The 15,548-nt window shown below is 36.8% G+C and overlaps 1 protein-coding gene and 1 long non-coding RNA gene across 4 annotated transcripts; one reads left to right on the top strand and one right to left on the bottom strand.

Annotated features, from left to right (window-relative positions):
* Nucleotides 1-2,346: 2,346 nt before the first annotated feature.
* Nucleotides 2,347-14,867, top strand: LOC122993876 (transferrin receptor protein 1-like). Of its 3 annotated transcripts, none has more exons than XM_044368317.1 (17): nucleotides 2,347-2,424; nucleotides 6,933-7,164; nucleotides 7,619-7,802; nucleotides 7,983-8,208; nucleotides 8,358-8,480; nucleotides 8,622-8,717; nucleotides 9,215-9,354; nucleotides 9,533-9,684; nucleotides 9,785-9,904; nucleotides 10,119-10,204; nucleotides 10,319-10,382; nucleotides 11,016-11,083; nucleotides 11,260-11,327; nucleotides 11,497-11,590; nucleotides 11,743-11,964; nucleotides 12,266-12,424; nucleotides 12,796-14,867. In XM_044368317.1, exons 2-17 carry the CDS (start codon nucleotides 6,975-6,977, stop codon nucleotides 13,036-13,038), a joined length of 2,235 nt encoding a protein of 744 aa, XP_044224252.1. In that variant the 5' UTR covers nucleotides 2,347-2,424; nucleotides 6,933-6,974; the 3' UTR covers nucleotides 13,039-14,867. The 3 variants fall into 3 exon arrangements, with proteins under 3 accessions (XP_044224252.1, XP_044224254.1, XP_044224251.1); XM_044368319.1 differs by having other exon boundaries at nucleotides 2,351-2,430; nucleotides 6,935-7,164; XM_044368316.1 differs by lacking the exon at nucleotides 2,347-2,424 and adding an exon at nucleotides 5,911-6,002 and having other exon boundaries at nucleotides 6,935-7,164.
* Nucleotides 7,878-10,068, bottom strand: LOC122993877. The gene is made up of 3 exons (XR_006406447.1): nucleotides 10,007-10,068; nucleotides 9,424-9,485; nucleotides 7,878-8,031 (listed from the first exon to the last, which is right to left on the bottom strand). It is a non-coding gene; the product is annotated as an uncharacterized LOC122993877 (long non-coding RNA).
* Nucleotides 14,868-15,548: the final 681 nt, after the last annotated feature.

Below are 15,548 nucleotides of genomic sequence, written 5' to 3'. Positions count from 1 at the left end.
AAGAAGAAGGTAGTTTTTGCCTACCAGTGTATATCCATATCGGAGGCAGTGCCCTCCATATTTCACTGTAGGGGTGGATGTTTTTATTATCGGGGACAGTGTTTCCCATAATGTGTAAATATACAATACATTGCTACACAATGCATCATCTTGCGCATCATCTTGAGATCTGAAAGAGTGATTTTCAACTTAATCTTTTGTGAAAAAACATTTCCATCTGTTTATTAAGTTGAAGGATCTGCGTGTCTGTCTTCTCTTCTGGATTTCTGTAGTTTTTTCTCATTTTTAAATCAAATCTTTTCTTTGGGCTGCATATTGAACTGCTATGGAAGGTCTTTTTTGCTTCCAAGAGAACATGATAGAAATGTGTTTGGGACCACTGTGATAACAGTGGTGTGTTCCATAAAAGATCAGCAATCTGCAATGTGGGATTTTGTTTTTAATGATCCAGTGTGAAAGTACATTCTATCTTCTATTTTGATTTGTTCATTCATTGTTTTTAAAAAGATTTAAATGTGCCTTTTGTTTCATCACTGCATTATAGAGCCGAGTTTCTTCATTCAGTATATTGAGGCTTTTGAGGATGTATATTTGGCTTGTTTTTGTTTAGTTTTGACACTTCTGTATTTCTTTCTTTTTTCCTGTTGTCTGGTAGAATCAAGCTACTGGTGTAAAAGCCTGTCATGCTACGACACATTTTAGATGAGAATGAAAGAAGGATAATGAAAATAGTGAAACCTGAAAGAACAAATGTATGTGACAGTAGATGATTAGGTAACCCCATTTTTTTTAGTAAATCTGGTCTCACTGTTGCTAATGTTATCCCTCAGTAGAAAAACCTAAATTATAATAAACCTAACCATTTATAGTCTGAGTGATTATGCTGATCTGCTGGGCTGTAATGAGACATGTGCTGGAAGTTGCATTTCTGAAATTGGCAAATTACTGAGCAACCGCTAAAAAAGAAACTCTTCTATGAGAATGCAGACACAATTGGTCTTTATTTGGGAGGGCTTTCAAATTCTGTTAACATGGATAAATGTGTTCCAAAATTATTGTTGAAAATATGGATGTATATTTCTTTCCCCCTTCAAACTGTATACAAGTTCCTTTGCTTTACGTGTTTGTTGCTACAATAAACAATCACCTCACAACTGTTGAGTCTTTGAATGATCATTTGGATAAAACTGCTTTATCACTTGCTTTATCTGCAGTGTCCACTTTTAAAACTTCCTTCAGGATTGCATGACTGTAGGTTATAAATAAAGCTTCAAAAGTCTGGTAGCATGTCCTGAACAATGGCCCTGTACACACTGAAATTCATGTTCTATTTTGGCACATGATTCTAAAAATATGTCTTCTACTTTGTATACTTACTGCTGTAAAAGTCTTTGGTTTATACAAGCTGATAGACATGTAAATAATTCATGTCAATAATTTAAATATTATTCAGTGATTGCAGGACAGTCTGTGAAGACCCTCTTGAGACTGGGGTGACTGCACAATACAGGATATGAAATATAGTTGTTGTGACAATCTTTGACCAGATGATGGAGACAAAATAAACTAAATATATCTAAATAGTAGAGATAATAGTTTGCAACTGTCATCTGTATTCTTTCAGAAATGAATGATCACTTATGAAGTGTAGTTTTGGATTTAAATATGAGGTGACTAGTAGTGTAGTAATTGTGCCTTTTGGGGCTCATGTTTTGATTGCTTTTGGGTGAAACAGCAGAAAAAAAACTTATTCATAATTTATTAATTTGCTGAGGATCTCATTGCACTCTTCATACTGTCTGCGTCCTTTAGAACATTGTTCATAGATTATAAATCTAAATACTTTTTATTAGTGACACGTTCCTTTGAGTGGGCTGACAGCCTGAATATGAACCAGAGACGTGAGAGAAACAAAGAGCTCTCACTTCCCTGCTGATGCATTATTTCATCACAACGTTGTGTGCAAATGCAGACCAGTGTTAGAAATTGAAATTTGAAGAAAAGTAAACGATAGAATAGAATAAAAAATGTATTATGTTAACATCCACCCCACCCCAATACTCATTAAATCATTCAGCGATTATTGTGTGTTACCTCAGAGTTTATCCAAACGATGGACACATTATTCAACCAGTCGCAACACAGCTAATCACATCGTTGTGGATTTAAATGGTGTAAAAAAAAAAAAAAAAAAACGGTCAGAACTGCATCCAACCATATGTTCTTCACAGATTGTCTCACTCATAGATGAACGTTTCTATATCTATAGTCACACACACACACACGAGCCAATGAGATTGTACAGCGTGTGTGCGCACGATACAGAGCGTACAGAAAGTATCTAAATACAGAGTATCGCCCAACTTCAGCTCATAGTTGCGAGTGACAGATCAAACATCGGAGTTCCGCATCACGGAATAACAAGATAAGGTAAGATTCGTATTATTGTTGCTGAATGTTCAATCATTCTTTGTATATTTCTGAAGATTGTTGTCTTGTTATTCTGTGTAACTACACTGAGAGTCACTAAACCGGAGTCAAATTGCTTGTATGTGTAGACATACTTGGCCAATAAACATGATTCTGATTTATAAGATAACGTTACGGTTCTTTACTGTTGAAGGCCGCGGCAATTTTGATTAAATGTTAATTGATTGTTAGATGTGTCCAACACATATAGTCTGATCTAATAAATGTCCTCTAATGAAGCTGGAAATTGTGCAGCTGTTTGCTGTATGTAATACTTCGGATTTTGTCGGGCCAGTTGTTGAATAGCGACAGACGGGAGCGCAGTAATTTTAAGTCATTATTAGTGTTATTTATCATTTAAGTAACTTGGTGTTTACTTGATCTGTTCTTTTAACTCATAATGTAGCTTACTGTTATTGTAATGGCAAATGGTGAAATGACGTTACTTGCGTAGTAGGTGGTTATAGTATATACAGCCTGTTCAGATATACAGTAGTGAATGAAATGTATTGCACATTTTGTATTTTAAACTGAAATAAATAAATATAATTTATGGTTCAGTGGACATTATTGTGTTACAATGCAGAGGCAGGAATTTTCAACTGGGGTGGCCCAGTTTCGGGGACAAAAGGATGTCTGTAAGGTGGCCACAATGTGTTGTTAAAGTGCACATGGAATTTTTTATATGCATTAATACTCTACTAATAATAGACTAAAACATAAATTAATAGGCTACATGCATACACATAACTGATGATGGTCAATCTCCTATTTTGCAGAACCTTTATAGTCAAGTAGGCTAACATTAATAATGACAAATAAATAGGACCTTTTTCAGAGCTTATTTACAAAAGTTAAAGCTATTAAGCAGTGAAATGCTCTAAGCAAACCACCAAACAAAAATGCATTATGCAAACCCTGGATTCGGTCTTCCTCTAAATTAACTCAAAATGGCTAATCTGAATTATATAGTATACCATACAATATATCATATACTAATATAACAAGACAATTAGCCTGGAAAATTTTGGATAGAGAATAAAAAACAAGTTCTGACCATTTTTAAGGCTGTTAAAGTCATGGACTTTGTTCTACAGAACAAACTAACTGCAAGGTGTTAGGCAATCCCTGCCATGGTACACCAATATAACACCAATTTACAGGCTTAAATAATAATAATAATAAGCATCTAAAAGCTATACCTCTGCTATAATGAAATAAGCTTGCAAGAAAAGTATGCTACACATTATTGTTCAGATTAAATAAGAACAGCAAAAAGAATTATGATTATCATAATTATTATTATTATGATAAGCCAATGTATGTTATGATTTGGGGATAATATCAAGGGTTATGACTGATGCAGTAAGAAAATGATGTCTTGTTGATGTGCAATCAGAGATATCAGAAACATAGATGAGAGAACAGTGCAATGTTAATAATAGCACAAGCAGCACTTCTGTGTGGAAGTAATAAGAATCTTTTAAAGAGTTAGTTTTTAGTTTGCATACATGCATTATCATAATAATAATAATAGACACACACACACATATATATATGTGTGTGTGTGTGTGTGTGTGCGTGTGTTTCGTATGTGTGTGTGTGTGTGTGTGTATGTATGTATGTGTGTATATATATATATATATATACACACACATACATATATACATATACATATATCTGACTACTCAAAAGTAATGAATAAACACCTTAGCTATGGATGGTGGTATTATTGCTGATGGACCTAATAAGAAACAATAAAATGGAGCACATTGTCATGATGATTTTTAGAGGACATGGCATATCTCATCATGGCAAGTAACTCACATTCATCAGTATCAGGACCTGGAGGGGCAGCTTGTTCCCTTTTTGTTGATAGGAACTTCACCAATGTGCCTGTGGAGAGATAAGAAACAGCTACTCCATCATACTAAGCAGCAATAGCATATTCACAAAATATATTCAGGCCTTAATCATTTGTATTATCCTATCATATATTTTTTAAATTTATTCCATTTTATTTACTTTAATCAGTTTCACAGGCTGGTTTCACAAACTTTACCAAAGCTAAGACTATTTATTTAGTTTACAATAGATTTTATTTAGTCTCATACAATCTCAAGGTAAATAGCTAGCAAGCTAAATTCTGTTAGCTTGCAAGATAGCATTAGTCAAGTTCTTGCCAACTCCTAAGACAATAACCCAAATGTGGGTGTGGGTGGATGCTTTTTAAGGCCAGGCACCACAGTTTGGGACAACATAAATTCTGTGCTTCTATCAGAATGAAACTTACTAATAGAGACCACATACCATATATTTCTGTATTATAAGCTTTATTTTTAATCACAAAATTATGCAAATAAGGAAAACTTGTGAAATAAGTCAGAATAAATATAGCAATTTCAGGTGTGTTGTCTTCCCTTAATCTTATCCGTATAATAATAATTAATAAGAAAAATAAAAACGTATGCACTGAAAATTGAGACAGGCTTTGCAAAAAAGGAAACTGGCAGTAGAAAAGATGTTCAAAAGCATCTTCTTCCCTCAAAATATCAGTCTAGAGTATTTAAACTTGATGGCTGCATTAGAGCACATGTTTATGTATGTAGTGGTGCTGAAATCTCATAATTTTATATATTGTGTTTTTTGTTTAGCAGGTGTCAAGTAATGTAACCTGTAACATGTTTACAAATTGCAGATGGGGAATATGAATTGGCTACAGCATGAAAAAAATTTCAGTCAAAATATTATTTTTTTTTTTGCTTTAATCCCTGAATACACCTTAAATAGGAATATGACAACCTACAGCTGTTTTATTAGTAAAACATTTCATCAATACCTCAAAACCCAGCACACTGTTGCACTATTGAGAAAGGCAGAATAATTAAGAGTAAATCTGCCTAAGTGGAAATAAAATTGTTGCAGTATAATCAGGTATGTATAAATAAAATTCACATTTTCTTTGTAACTTATTATAGATCCATTGAACTAATAGCTAACCACGAGCTAACTGATAGCAAAGTACACATCAGTCAATGTAAATGCCAAGAAAAACAACATAACAATCATGTGCCAAGATGGATATTCAACATATCCATGAAAAAAATGACATGCATCAATATAGAATTCAAACAGCTGTAAAAACAAAATCAACTTGCAGAATATGATTTCTGAGACAAATAACAGAGGGTTGGAAACTGAAAATGAGTACCACACAGTCAGTTCCACTAATGGAGAACTACCTCCTGTTTATTGTAAGTAGGTGGGGCAGACTTTTAACACAAATTGCAAAATAAATATTATTCAACTTTTTATTTTTTATTTTCTATTAACCAGCATAATACATTGTACAATTTTATCACATTTTAAAATGACTTTTTATTTTAAATAATATGTAGACTGTAACGGAAACTGGAAGCAGTTCTCCATTTTGTCTCAGCAGATCCTCCTTGTAGAAGAGGTCTTGCATCATTCTCATTTTCAAGTTGTCTGTCATCTGCCTGTCCGTCTTTAGTTCTTGAAAGGAAACCAATGTAAGTGTATTTTGTTGAACACTTGTTTGACATTCTATATTTATGCATATTATGTATTGGAGAGATATTTTTGAGTTCTTATTGGCACATAGAACTTTAGAACAATACACACACTGGAGGAAAAGTTTAAATATGTGCTTTTTAACTAATAATGGAAAAATAAAATGAGAGCTAGAAAAAGTAGGCGATCTTGAAAGTGCAACGAAACAGAAACTGAACTTTTTGGTTTAAAAAACACAGATAAAACACTCGGGTAGTGGGTTTGCTTAAATTACTGTACATATTCTATAGATTGCTGAATTTTCTTAGTCAGCCAACAATAAAGGGTCATGCCTGTAGTTTTCCACAAAGGCTGTATGGTTTTTTTTTTATGTAGTGAAGGAAGCCTAACTGTAACTGTTAATAAGATATAAGCAAACTGCTATGTTTTGGGGAGTCGTCTGGTTGTTCTGAGGCTTTTTTTTCAGATGGTACGTGACTGAATGGTCCATTGAGAGGGGTCTATCTGATGCATTTCAGAGCTAGCTAAAATAAAAGGAACTAATGCTGGAGGTAGATATAGGAACAACATATAGCATCCTCAAAGCTATCAATGACTTATTACAGATGAAATAAGCATTAATTAAGGGTTCATTAACATAAATAAAGCAGTTAGTTACAATTTCTAAACCCAGTTTAAAGTATAGGGTACCAAACACTGTATATATTCACATCCATGATACAGAATTTCATGTCATAATTGTACAAAAATACATTACCAATTGTAAAACACTGTACAAAACACTCTTGGTAATAGATTCTAGCTCACACCCTGGAATCATAGATTCCATTAACAATGCATAATATTATCTGCTTTGTATGTGTTCCTAGTTAAATAATGAAACCAAATTTTCTCCTCATCCCTGCATTGCTCTGTCATTATAATCTAACAGGAAGACACACTCCTACAGGCATTTCAACTTGACCCAGAAAATGGAAGGTGATAACAGGCAGGGGAAGATGAAGCTGTCATCTGACATGAATGAGGAGGTCGAGGAAAATGGCGTGAGGAATCACCTCAGTCACAACTCCAACTACAAACCCTATGTTCCTCAAAAATTTGGACGCACAGCCAAGAACTTCTGCTTCATGGCAGCCACCACCCTCCTCATTTTCATCATCGGTAAGGGGGGGATAGTTGAATGGAGCAGCTGCTCTTATATTAAGTTTGCATCTAAAATGACTTGTGGAGTTCCTCAGGGATCAGTCTTAGGGTCACTATTTTCCATTCTATGAGAGAAACTGGCCCCAAAATTGATTTTTTTTCCAACCTTTGACTTAAAACTAAACTTTAAGGCTTGTGTGGGAAATCGTCACCAAATCTGCTTTTAATTAGCTGAAAAACAAAACTTGAGTGTGACATTGATTCAATAACATGTATTTTACTGGGTGAGTGGAGTTTCTTGGGTGGTGTAAGGTAAACATAATTTACAGTACTGTCATTGTCAGTTGATGGTATAGAATTTCAAAATGCTGACTGTGTGGTTTAGGCTGTAATTTGATACCTTTAGTCTGTCCATGGCTCTTCGCCCTGTTCCTCTTTGTCATTTTTCATTTGAAACTACTGCTACTTTAAGGGTACATGATTGGCTACTTCATCCATCGGAATAAGGAAGTGGCTCCCAGCTGTGCAGCCTCCGTGCTCCCTTTTGAAGAAGCTGTTGCCCACGAGACAGGTGCTGCCCCCCTCATGGACTGGGATGAGGTCAAAAAGCTCCTCGCTCAAAAATTGAGTGTATCCAAGTTTGAAACTGCCTTCAGGTAAATGTAAACTCCACACACTGCCTGTGGAATCTGCTGTGAGACAATGTTAGCCTCTCCCACAATAACTGTTCTTGTTAACTTCTTCATTGGCACTGCATTTTAAAAAGTGAATCATTTTCCCTTGTTTTCTTGCCCCCATTTTCTTTTCCGCTCATGTTTTATTTCCTCCTATCCCAGTGAATTTTCCAGTGTCAACCACCGGGCTGGTTCTCCAGGTGATGAAGATCTGGGGAAAAAGGTGCAGAAGAGGTTCAATGAGTATGGCTTGAACACCTGGACTGATGAGCACTTTATTAAGGTGCAGGACCCCCCAGCTACCGGCTTCAACAAACTTGTTTTCAACAACGGGCAAGAGGAGCGGCTAGATGGATTCCTGTCCTATAGTGCCAATGGAAAAGTAACGGTAAGTCAGTAATCCAAATATGAAAATAATCAGGAAAGAGAAAAATGCAGTAAAATGATTTCGTTCAATTTAATTTGCAATACATTCATTCTGTTAACAGTAACAAAAAACAATGGGGTAAATACCTTTTTCTTTTTGTTTCGGTCCAGGGTGCCATCCTGTATGCATACTATGGACAGGAAAGTGACTTCAGGTTGCTGCGGGACAGGAACATCAACCTTAATGGCAGGGTGATGCTGGTCAGAGCTGGTAAGATCAGCTTTGCAGAAAAGGTGGGTGCTTTTCAGTAAGAACTAAGTAAAATAATATCCCTGTAAACTTTTTTCCCTATCCTTCCCTTTTTCCTTAGTCAGTGTAAAGTACATGCTTTTGTATCATTATTTTTCCATTAGCATTTTCCATTGTGTTTACAGGTAGCCAATGCTGCCAAAATGAATGCCTCTGCTGTGTTGATCTATGCAGACCTTGCTGATTACTCTATCGGAGACACCACTCAGCTCTTTGGACATGTGAGTGTGGACAGTTCTGTAGCTTCATGATGGAAGATGAACTCCACTGGAGAGACATATTTTTATTTTGGATGTTCATATTTAAGAGCATACCATCAACTATTTGCATACATATTTAGTTTGTTCATTGTACTGAAGACATGAAATATATCAGACCGCATTAAAGGTACTCTGTGGAGTTTTTGACCAGTAGTGGTGTCGCCATGGAGCATTTTCTTTTATTAGTGGTTATATGTCATGTAGCAATATGGGACTAAGGCTTAAAACAAATCATCAGCAGGAATATTTGATTTCTAATAGGAGTAGAGAAAGAGAACAGAGTGTAGAAATCATTGTATAAATTGTGTGTTTTTTAGTTCAGCCTAAACGTTTGGCTACATGTTGCTGGGAAAATCCTGAGATTAGTCTGGAACAAAAACATTAAACATGTAACTGTCAAAGAGGTAAAACCTACATGTACTGTATGATGATTTCTCTGTCTGTTCTGTCTCCCAAAGGTCCACATGGGTTCAGGGGATCCCTACACCCCTGGCTTCCCCTCCTTCAACCACACCCAGTTTCCTCCTGTCCAGTCTTCAGGCCTGCCAAAAATCTTGGCTCAGACCATCACCACACGTATGGCTAACGGCATTCTGATGTAAGTCTTGTGTACGCTACAGACCATCTGAAACAATTCACTAAAAAAAGATCACAATAAATGCAGTACCTTGTCTATCAGCTTCAGATATTCCTCTTTCCTCGCTCTGTGATTGTCTTCTACAGTTGAATCTGTCATAGATTACATAGAGTAAATGTTTGTTGTCTGCATCTCACAGGAATCTGGGGGGTCAGAGTGTGCCACAAGAATGGGGAGGTGTCACCAAACTGGGAGATGAGAATGATGTCATTACTGTGGAGGTCAACAACGTTCTTGCTGAGAAAAAGATAAATAATGTCTTTGGGGTCATCAAAGGGTTTGTGGATGCAGGTACAATGATATGTTCATTCAACAAATGTACTATGATCAGCCACACAGTGTACTTAAAAGAATGTGAATGACATGTTGTGTCATTGTGTTTCTATCTTAGATCGATATGTGGTTATTGGTGCCCAGAGGGATGCATGGGGTCCAGGTTTTGCTACATCAACTGTTGGAACCAGCGTCCTTGTTGAGCTGGCTCGTTCCATCTCAGACATGGTGAAGAACGGTAAGTCACAGGAGACTGCTGGTCTTTAGTTTATAATATGAAATATGGCAAGATTTAATATAATATTGATGGAGTTGATGCACACTTCATATCACATCTTACCTTATATCTGCCATGGATGAATGTAAGAAAGTCATTGGATATGCCTTTTCAAGATCTGTCAAGCTTTTTCTGTTCTATTTTTGCTAATGCTCATTTGTTACTGCCTTGACAGATGGATTCAAGCCAAGGAGGAGCATTGTGTTTGCTAGCTGGAGTGCTGGAGAATATGGGAGTGTTGGCGCCACCGAGTGGTTGGAGGTGAGAATGACATGATTTTTGTACTTCAGGCTCAGCATTTTTTTTTTTGATCATCAGCTTTAACACAGTAAAGATGCTGATTGGTGTTCGTAATCTTATCTTTTGTATATCCAGGGTTATCTGTCTTCTCTGAGCATGAAAGCCTTTTCCTACATCAACCTGGATCGTGTTGTAACAGGTATTTACTGTCATTGTTAGAAATATCTTCCCTCATCATTCTCCCCCCTACATGCACAATATCACCATTTATTTATAGGGGACAGTGCACATTAATCAACACTAACATTTCATCAACATCAATGTAAATGTGCTGGGATTAGCTCAATAGCTAACAATCAACAACAAACCCTATAATGACATGGGTATAGAAAACAAGTTAGAGTTACTAAAAATACATCCTTTATGAACACACATCTGAGTAGATTTTTACCATATTTTAAGTCTGATGCTAAAAAATGCTATATGCAGCACAGTGCTTCATCTCTACAAGTAGGGTACTCTCAGAAAGAAAAAAGCTGATTGTACAAATTTGCAGCATCTATATGGGACCATACAATCACCTCTGTCAACTGTTCTTGTTTTCCTGGACGTGCTGTCCATGAGTTTAACAAAGTGTCTTAAAGGAGGGCTGCTGTTCCATCCATTAAATATAACTCCATATACTGTATAAAAATTGGCATATTACCTAAATGATCTCTGAATGAAATGAAAGTTGTAATATTAATCAGGTTTGTTTTAGACTACTATGAGTTTTTGTCTATAATGAGAAATGTGATTTTCAGAATGACTGAATTTAAGTCTCCTTTTCCAGGTCGGAATGGGTTTAAAGTAGCGGCCAGTCCTTTGATGTACAGTGTGATCGAAAATGCTCTGGCAGAGGTAAATCCACAGAAAGTAGACTTTTAATGAATGTGAAGTCAATTTAATAAAAGCCTGCAGTATTATTAGTTGAATACATATTAATTCATTTCATTCATCAATTTCTTTGTGAATTTTTGTGAATGTCAAGATATAATGTACAAACACAACTGTCTACACAACTGTCTTCTTTGTAGGTGAAAAGCCCAAGCAGTGATGTGTCTCTCCGTTCTCAATATGGAAAAGGCAACTGGGAGTCGAATGTGTAAGTTGGTGTTTATACATCTCCATGACATCCACGCTTCTCTCACTAGTATCACATTCACAACTGGAATGTGTTGGCTAGCTGTCGACTAATATTCCTCTTCCAAACATCTATCTACACTGAGAAAAATTAAAGCTAAATCTGCATTTTACATGTGTTTGTTTTCCAGAATGAAGCCTCTGAAATTGGAAAATGCTGCGTATCCTTTCCTTGCCTTTTCTGGCATTCCCTCTGTCTCATTTGGGTTCACCTCTGGGAATTCAGTAAGTTAGCTCACTGTACTATCAGTAAAATACATCTTTTTGAAGCAGAAACTCATAATCCAGGACAACCTTGTACATTGTGTTATTTGATCAAAGTCTGAGTAATCCTTTCCTAACTCTAATCCTCAACACATCTTGATTTGCCTTCTCAGGAGTACCCGTACTTTGGCACATTGCTGGATACCCGGGAGAAGTTGAACTCGGCCACGTCTAACCAAGTTCCTCAGTTGGCTGAAATTGCGGCCCGGTTTGCAGGTCATATGGCACTGAGGCTGGTCCATGACCATCTGCTGAGGATGGATCTGTCAATGTATGACAAGATGATACGTACTCGTGTGGTTCAGATCAACAAGAAAGTCAAGGAGGTTCAGAGGGTAGGTGTCTAGTTGTGATCCTGGAGATTTGTATTGAATTTCCTAACAGTTGGCTCAGCAGTTAGTGGTGTTGCCCCATGCTAACTAAGAGTCTGCATTTTCTTGTTGGCATAGAGATAGAGAATTAGAGATTTTTAAGTCCTTGTTGAAATTCAAGCTTTGTAAAGTATCAGATTTACCTGTTTTTAATGCCCTCTGATTATTTCGTCACTAATTTTTATCTAATTGCTAATATCCAGAAGATGCACGTGAATCTTGTGGTGAACCCTAAATCACCCCTGTGAATCTCCTGTGTTTCCAGTTGCAGCCCCATCTGCTGCCCAAGACTCTGACTGTGCAGTGGTTGATCTCAGCCTCTGGCTCCTACAGCCGAGCCTCTCGCAACCTGGCAGCAGAGATCCAGAACATCGACCTGGAGGACATCGAGATGTGCCGCATCATCAATGACCGCATCATGACGGTGTGTAGAGCACACATCCTTTAGATGAAATGAATGATCAGTTTTATGGGCTGTACGCTCTTGCTTTTAAAAAAGGAAATTGTTGAACTGACAAACTTGTATTTAGAAAAAAAGTCTACTTATATTGGCTCATCAGAAGCACTCAGAATGGTGTTTCTGGCTGTAAAAATTAAAAATGGCCTGCACCTCTTGACGTACCAGTGGAGAGAGGCAACAAGAGAATAGGACATTTTTAGTTCAAAGGTTATGTTTCTTAGACTCAAGGTAATAAGGAAAATAAAAACATTAATGTTAAGCATAATACAAAACAGTATTCCAATGACTTTTACGAAACCCGTATTTATCCTGTGCTCCTCCCCTCGTTTCTGTAGGTGGAAAAGAACTTTCTGTCAGAGTATGTGTCACCCAGAGAGACTCCTTTCCGCCACATCCTGCTTGGCTCTGGCCCGCACACACTCCAGGGGCTGCTCAACCACCTTGAAGCCCTCAGGAATGACAACCCCGAGGCTGAGGCCGACCTGCTCCGGAACCAGTTTGCCCTGGCGACCTGGACCATTCAGGGCTGTGCCAACTCATTAGCAGGGGACATCTGGTCTCTGGATAATGAAATCTAAAAATCCTCACACCATTGTTAATGGTTTGATCCAATTACCACAGTTTGAAAACCAACAAGCTGTTATCATTAACAAAAGTCGCAGTTACACAGCTTTTCAAATTGGCTGCACTTGACTCAGGAAATTATAAAAGTCACCATCAGGTCACCTCTCTTCCATAAATTTCAACACTTTAGTTAAAAGCTGCCTCATCTCACTTCTGACTGAAATTCTCCAAAAAGCCAAACATTAATGATATTACTTAATTAAGCCTTCAGCCTTAACACACAGAAGTTTCAGTAGCAGATCAATACATGGAAAGAAAAAATCTTTAAGAATTGTAACATGTGGTACTTAAATACCACATCTTGGATATGTTGTTATGTTATGTGGTAGGTATATGCAAAGAAGTGTTACCCCATGAATGGGTTGAATGTAGTGAAAGTGATGCTTATTCAGCACAGTATCAGTATAACATTAATGATAATACTTAATTAAGCCTTCAGCCTTAACACACAGAAGTTTCTTCAACCACATGGCACTGAAACAGAAATCGTACGTCTATGTATTGTGTAATTTATCAGTGGCAGGGTTCACTATAAATAGTTTTTTTATTGCCTTTTCATAAGAAATGTATAATTATCGGGAGCAGTGCCTTCCATAATTATGACAGTTATACTGTCGAAATGACAAAAGCAGCATCTGCTTAAAGAAGTGAACATGTTGACCGACGGTCCGTACCGAACACACAAGAGCTTCAACAACTGAGGTCATATTTTTGTCTACTTAACTGACACTGGATTGGTCTTTAAGGCAAGGCCAACTCGCATATCAAACCTATGACAATATTCACTGAACAACTCAGGCTGTTGGTCAGTACCGGTCCCTTGGTACATGCACACTTCTCATCCTGACAACATTATCGGGAGCAGTGTCTTCCATAATGTGAAAAAGAAGAAGGTAGTTTTTGCCTACCAGTGTATATCCATATCGGAGGCAGTGCCCTCCATATTTCACTGTAGGGGTGGATGTTTTTATTATCGGGGACAGTGTTTCCCATAATGTGTAAATATACAATACATTGCTACACAATGCATCATCTTGCGCATCATCTTGAGATCTCTTCTATGATTCACAATGTACGTCTGTGGTTTCCTCTCAGACAGAATCACAGATCTTGAAAGAGTGATTTTCAACTTTAGCTCTTATAAAAAAACATTTCCATCTGTTTATTAAGTTGAAGGATCTGCGTGTCTGTCTTCTCTTCTGGATTTCTGTAGTTTTTTCTCATTTTTAAATCAAATCTTTTCTTTGGGCTGCATATTGAACTGCTATGGAAGGTCTTTTTTGCTTCCAAGAGAACATGATAGAAATGTGTTTGGGACCACTGTGATAACAGTGGTGTGTTCCATAAAAGATCAGCAATCTGCAATGTGGGTTTTTGTTTTTAATGATCCAGTGTGAAAGTACATTCTATCTTCTATTTTGATGTGTTCATTCATTGTTTTTAAAGAGATTTAAATGTGCCTTTTGTTTCATCACTGCATTATAGAGCCGAGTTTCTTCATACAGTACATTGAGGCTTTTGAGGATGTATATTTGGCTTGTTTTTGTTTAGTTTTGACACTTCTGTATTTCTTTCTTTTTCCTGTTGTCTGGTAGAATCAAGTTACTGGTGTAAAAGCCTGTCATGCTACGACACATTTTAGATGAGAATGAAAGAAGGATAATGAAAATAGTGAAACCTGAAAGAACAAATGTATGTGACAGTAGATGACGAGGTAACCCCCTCTCTCTTTTTTTTTCTTTTTTTTTTTAGTAAATCTGGTCTCACTGTCGCTAATGATATCCCTCAGTAGAAAAACCTGATCTGTTAATCATTCATAGTCTGAGTGATTATGCTGATCTGCTGGGTTGTCATGAGACATGTGCTGGAAGTTGCATTTATGAAATTTGCAAATTACTGAGCAACCGCTAAAAAAGAAACTCTTCTATGAGAATGCAGACACAATTGGTCTTTATTTGGGAGGGCTTTCAAATTCTGTCAACATGGATAAATGTGTTCCAAAATTATTGTTGAAAATATGGATGTATATTTCTTTCCCCCTTCAAACTGTATACAAGTTTCCTTTGCTTTACGTGTTTGTTGCTGCAATAAACAATCACCTCACAACTGTTGAGTCTTTGAATGATCATTTGGATAAAACTGCTTTATCACTTGCTTTATCTGCAGTGTCCACTTTTAAAACTTCCTTCAGAATTGCATGACTGTAGGTTATAAATAAAGCTTCAAAAGTCTGGTAGCATGTCCTGAACAATGGCCCTGTACACACTGAAATTCATGTTCTATTTTGGCACATGATTCTAAAAATATGTCTTCTACTTTGTATACTTACTGTTGTAAAAGTCTTTGGTTTATACAAGCTGATAGACATGTAAATAATTCATGTCAATAATTTAAATATTATTCAGTGATTGCAGGACAGTCTGTGAAGACCCTCTTGAGACGGAGGTGACTGCACAATACAGGA

The sequence above is a fragment of the Thunnus albacares genome, chromosome 12, assembly GCF_914725855.1.
Source record: "Thunnus albacares chromosome 12, fThuAlb1.1, whole genome shotgun sequence".
Classification (NCBI taxonomy): domain Eukaryota; kingdom Metazoa; phylum Chordata; class Actinopteri; order Scombriformes; family Scombridae; genus Thunnus; species Thunnus albacares.
Note: the sequence above shows the minus strand (reverse complement) of the source record. Positions and strands in the feature narration are given on the sequence as shown.